Raw genomic sequence first — 5,380 nt, 5'->3', positions numbered from 1 at the left:
AGCAAGATTGTGTCCCGTGGAGCTTTGAATGTCCCTGAGGATGAAGACCACAACCTCTCCAGGCAACTTGCTCCAGCACTTGACCACCCTCACTGTAAAAGACTTTCATCTCACACACAAACAGAATTCCTTGCATTTCAGTTGGTGCCCATCTCTCCTGTCCCGTCAGCGACACGAGGACTGATGAAGCATGCTTTCTCCTCGCTGCACGCCAGCAGTTAGCCTCGCACTTCTCAGAGCGCGAGCAAGGCTCCTTCAGCCCCTCTGCCCTGTTGCCCCCCTTCGTCGCCGCTGTTCCTCACCGCTGTCACCCCAGCCGCGCACCCCCAGGGGCCGCCACCCCGGGCAAAGGCAACCGGGGGGTGGCGGCCGGGCTGGGAGGAAGGAGGAGGAGGAGGAGGAGGCGCGACAGGAGGCGGGCCTCCGCGCCGCAGCAGCCCCGCGCACCTGGCGGCAGCCCCGCGCACCGGGAGCGGCAGCCCCGCGCACCGGGAGCGGCAGCCCCGCAGCATGGCGCGGGAGCTGAGCCAGGAGGCCGTGCTGGACTTCCTCTGGGCGGCGGGGGGCCGGGCCCCCAACACCGCGCTGCTCCGCCACTTCCAGCGCTTCCTCCGCGACCCGGCGCTGACGGAGCAGCAGCGGCGGGAGCGCCGCGAGTACTTCAAGAGCCTCGTCAATTCCCTGGCCACCGTCCACCCAGCCGCCGTCCCCGGCGCCTCCAAGGACATCGTCCTCCGCCGCAGGTACCGCGACCTCCTCGATGAGGAGCTGCCGCCGCCGCCGCCGGAGGAGCAACGGGAGGAGGAGAAGGAGCCGCCGCCGCCCCGACGCGACCCCGACGGGCGGCGCGGCGCCCCAGGGGAGGCAGCGGCGGAGGGGCGGCCTGGCGGGGGGCAGCCCCCGGGGGTCGCTGGCGCGGGGGGCTGTGCCGCCCGGAGCCGCGGCCGCCCCTGCTGCGAGTGCCGCCGGGCACGCCGCGCCGCCGCCGCCCCCCCGCCGGACCCCGGGCCGCCGCCCCCCGCCCAGCCGCCCCCGTACCGCACCCGGCCGCTGTCCTCGGCCCTCTGGGCGCTTCACCCCAACGGGCCACCCTGCTCCCGGCCCTCGGCGCTGCCGCCGGACCCTGGGGCGCTGACCCCCGCTGTGCCGCCCCGGGCCCGGTCGCCTCTCGGCGAGCCGCCCCTGTGCCGGTCCCGGTCTCCGCCGCTGCCGCCGGGGCCCGGGGTGCTGCCTCCCACCGGCTCAGCCCCGCGCGGGTCCCTGCCGCCACCGCGCCCTCGAGGAGCGCCCCCAACGCAGTCCCTGCCACTGCCATCGGGCCCCGGGGCGCTGCCCCCCGGCAGGCTGCCTCAGCCCGCCCCCGGGATGCCCTTACTGAAGGCCCCACCGCCCTCAGCAGGCCCAGGGGGGCGCGCCCCCACCGGCCCATCCCGGTCCCCACCGCTGTCATCGTGCCCCAGGCTGCTGTCCCCAAGACGGTCCCCACAGCCACCGCTGGCTGAGCCTCTCCTGTCCCGGTCCCTGCCATTGCGGTCCATCCCCGGGGTGTCACCCCTGTCCCGGTCTCTGCAGGCGCTCCCCGCCAGCCCCCCCGCATCCCCCCCGCGCCTCTCGGGCCCGGGTGCGCTCCCCTCCACCAGGCTGCCCCCATCGCAGTCCAGGTCCCTGCAGCAGCTCCCCACCAGGCCACCCCTGTCCCCGCCAAGGGGACCCAAGGTGCTGACCTCCAAGGGACCAACCCAATCTCAAGCCCTGCTGCTGTACCCGTGCCGAACCCTGCCGCTGCCGCCAGCTCCTGGGGTGCTGCCCTGCGCCAGGCCACCCCCCTCCTTATCCCCACCACTGTCCCCCACCCTTCCAACCCCATCCCCACCTGTGCAGCCACCCCCTGCCAGGCCCCATCCACCCCAGTCCTTGCTGCCAGCACAGGGCCCTGCAGGGTCCCAAACCCCAGAGAGCAGCTCCCCGGAACCGCTGCCTGTCTTCAGGAGCATCAGGTGCCAACTTGCTTTGCTGGAGGTGCAGGGCATCCCCCCATCGCTGCCAGACAACTGTGGGCGGCAGCCCCGCACCGTGGTCTCCAAGAGCTCCCTGAGGAATGTCCCAACCCGGGGGCTGTTGGTGCCACTGGGGCAGCGGGAGCATGCCTGGCTGGTGGCGGTGTCAGCGGGGCGCTGGGCTCAGGTGCGGGGGCTCTTCCTGGAAGAGCCGGAGCTGGCCCTGCAGCGGGACTTCATGTCAGGTTTCACAGTCCTTCACTGGCTGGCCAAGCACGGCGATGGGCCAGGCCTGCAGGAGCTGGCAGCGGCAGCGCAGCGCGTTGGGCTGGCCCTGGACGTGGATGTCCGCTCAGGCTGCGGGTACACTCCGCTGCACCTGGCTGCCATACATGGCCACCAGCCCATCATCAAGGTGCTGGTGCTGCAGCTGGGGTGCCAGGTGCAGGTGCGGGACAGCAGCGGGCGCCAGCCCTGGGAGTACCTGGGCAGCTCTACCTCGGGGGAGATCTGGCAGCTCCTGGGGGCACCCCGCGGCACAGTTATGTTCCCCACACAGCCCCTGGCTCGCAGTGTGTCCTCTGTCAGCAAGGTCTCACTGTCTGCTGGCAAGGCAGCACTGCCTGCCTGCCTCAGGCCGCAGCATGGCCGGGGGGCAGCATCCCACCAAACCGGCAGTGAGAGTGACTGAAAGACAGCTCCCCAGCATCACCTGCCAGTGGAGATGGGACCTCTGTGGCCATCCTGCAAGAGGAAGCCACGCGGGCAGAAAAAAGCTGTGAAACAGACTGAACCTATCAAAGAATGTACTTAAATTAATCCAATGAACTGTTGTCTGAGCCTTTCTGCCCTCCCTCCCATTTCTTGCCTACCAGTGAGAGGAAGCAATGACTTTGCTGGAAACCGGCAGAACCCTTGGTGGGCAAGTCCTATGCACGCCACAGGGCTGGCACCAGCTGCTGGTGCAGCCACAATCACCAGCATTAGCAGGACCATGGGTTTGGGGTCTCAAACTCTGGTGTGAAGCTCACAGCCTGGTGCCAACCAGGGTGGAGTGCTTGCTGTTGCTTACAGTGACAGAGTGTCATTGGTCCTGGTGTTTGCAAAACACTTGTTTGCACCACCTAAATTCTGGGGAGTAGCTAAGACTGCGTCCCTTTCTAATCCCAGCAGATTAAGGATGAGTCCCACTTTTAAAAACTCAGCTGATCAAGGTGCAGCCTTCCAGCAAGAGTCCTCAAAGAGCGACTGGCTGTGGCAGAGCACAGCAGCTGGAGAGTCCTGAGTAGAGGAGGGTGTAACACACCCACCCCATTTCTCAGCAAGCCTTGCCCACCAGCCCATGCAGAAAGGAATGTGGGGCAGCCCGGCAGCACCGATACCGCCCCCTCCTTCCTGCACCTCCAGTCCCTTTCCTCACACCGCAGGACTAGGAAGTGGTACCCGCACTGCGGCTAGAGCCCTGTTCCCACACCTGCAGCTGGAGAGCATTGCTGCATGAACCTGCATTGGGCAGAAAAGGAGCTGTGCTGTGGGTACAGGTCCAAGCTTGTAAGGGGAAGGCAGTTTCATAGCCAGAGCTGCATTTGCGCGGAGGCTTTAGCTCTGAATTACTTATTAGGTGTTTACATGATGGGAGCGGGTGGGATTGGGGGTCCAGGTGCAGGGAAGAGGTGTCCAGTGCAATCATTCCTGAGAGCTTACAAATAAAAAGCTGGCTTTAGGAATCTCACTGGATTACGTGGGTCCTATAATGTACTCTGCTCTCTGACTTAGCATGGGTGAGCTTCTAAACAGTCAAAAAATGCAACAGGTTAATTTTGCACCTAATCTGGGTTTCCTATAGATCCTTTATGAAGGCAGGAAGAGAGCTAAGATACATGTGACAGGGGTACATCACTGCCTGGTTGATTCACCCGTGGCTGGGTCACCCCAGATATAGGACCAGTGGGCATCAGTGTTTGTGAAACTAGGGCTGCTGGCTCTGCTTCAGCGAGATGCTTTGGGGCAGACGAGTGCAGTGGGTGGGATGGCTCATGTATTTGAGGCATGTGGCTAAATGCCTGCAGTTTCAGGGAGGAATGGGAATCAGGGCAGCAGAACCAGACCCTTGCATAACAGGCGTGCTGGGGAATGCCTCGAGCCCTTGCTCAAGCACTAATTGAGCTCTCCACTTTGCTTGGGGTTTATTTGAGGGAGAAACTGTCCTGCAGAAGCGAAGCTACTCTGCCTGACTCTGTGGCCACAAAATATTGCAGCCTTTTCCCAACCTGGTTTTCTCCTTTCACAGGGGAAAGAACTCAGTAAACCAAGGCAGTGTCCTGTAAATGCTCATTCCACTCTGAGAGGACAACACAAGTTACTCCAATGCAGCCTCAGAGCCATTGGCATGGACACCTGGAGGGCCTTCCAGGACTCCCTCACAGCAGGAGGAATCCTAATTATCTTCCTTCCTCTTAGGTCCAGCTAGGGGTTGTAGCCTAGATCAGCACCAGCATGCAAAGTGGCTGTTGCCTGGTAAAACGCTGAAGTCTTCCACCACATTCAGAGCCATTGGCACAATCCACATCATGCACCAGGCTCCCTTGGGAAATGGCTCGCTAAAGCCTTCCACGACCCTCAGCTAGAAGCTCTTAAAAGCAACCTGTTGACAGGGTTATCAGGGATGCCACCAGAGCCTTTGCATACAGCAAGCTTCAGGGAAGAAACCCGAAATGAAAGAAGTCTGTGAGCTGACTAGAGCTGTCTGGCAGGGAGCATACTTCAGCTCCACAGCCCTCTGCAGCTTCCAAAGAAAAAGGTTTTCCCCTTACTATCTCCAGTGTTGCCAAGACAAAGACTGAGAAGGACAGTGCTACCTTGGGATTCTCATTTTACAGCCTTTCCATGACCTTTCTCCATGACGCAAATCCAAGTAGTGCTTGCTTTTTTTTTTTTTTTTTTTCTGCACGCTGTAGCAGACCTTGTCTGTCATCTTCAGAGCAGTTTTCTCTCCCTGGTAGTATGTGTTTCAGCAGTCCAACAAGTTGTGAAAGATTTTGTGACCACTGTTTGCTCGCCTGTTGAGATGACACAGACAAGCTGCATTCTCCAATTTTTAAATTATAAATCAACTCTTAGGAAGTTTGAAGTGGCAAAACCCCTTTCCCTACTGGATCCAGTGTACATTCACTCTGGTTTATCATCCTGGGATTACTGAGGAGTTCTTGGACTGCTAATATTGATAATACTGCACAGCTCCTACACCACACTTTTTAAAAGCAGTCAGTCACTGCTTGTGGGAATAACCACTCTCTTAACCTACAGAAAGCCTCATCCTCCAAGTTTTCTGCTGGTGAAATAAGTGACAGAGAGGGTAAAAGCCATCTCCAGTCCACTGTGGA

General features: G+C 61.1%; 1 protein-coding gene across 1 annotated transcript; it reads left to right on the top strand.

Moving 5' to 3' along the window:
* The first annotated feature begins 510 nt into the window (after positions 1-510).
* SOWAHB (sosondowah ankyrin repeat domain family member B) lies at positions 511-2,729 on the top strand. Its single transcript, XM_056354696.1, has one exon. The coding sequence runs from the start codon at positions 511-513 to the stop codon at positions 2,686-2,688; it is 2,178 nt and encodes a 725-aa protein (XP_056210671.1). The 3' UTR covers positions 2,689-2,729.
* Positions 2,730-5,380: the final 2,651 nt, after the last annotated feature.

Source organism: Falco biarmicus, chromosome 1 (genome assembly GCF_023638135.1).
Source record: "Falco biarmicus isolate bFalBia1 chromosome 1, bFalBia1.pri, whole genome shotgun sequence".
Classification (NCBI taxonomy): domain Eukaryota; kingdom Metazoa; phylum Chordata; class Aves; order Falconiformes; family Falconidae; genus Falco; species Falco biarmicus.
This window is presented reverse-complemented; position numbering and strand designations above follow the sequence as displayed.

Coding starts and splice junctions, on each gene's coding strand:
- SOWAHB (XM_056354696.1), top strand. CDS start 511: ATGGCGCGGGAGCTGAGCCAGGAGGCCGTGCTGGACTTCCTCTGGGCG.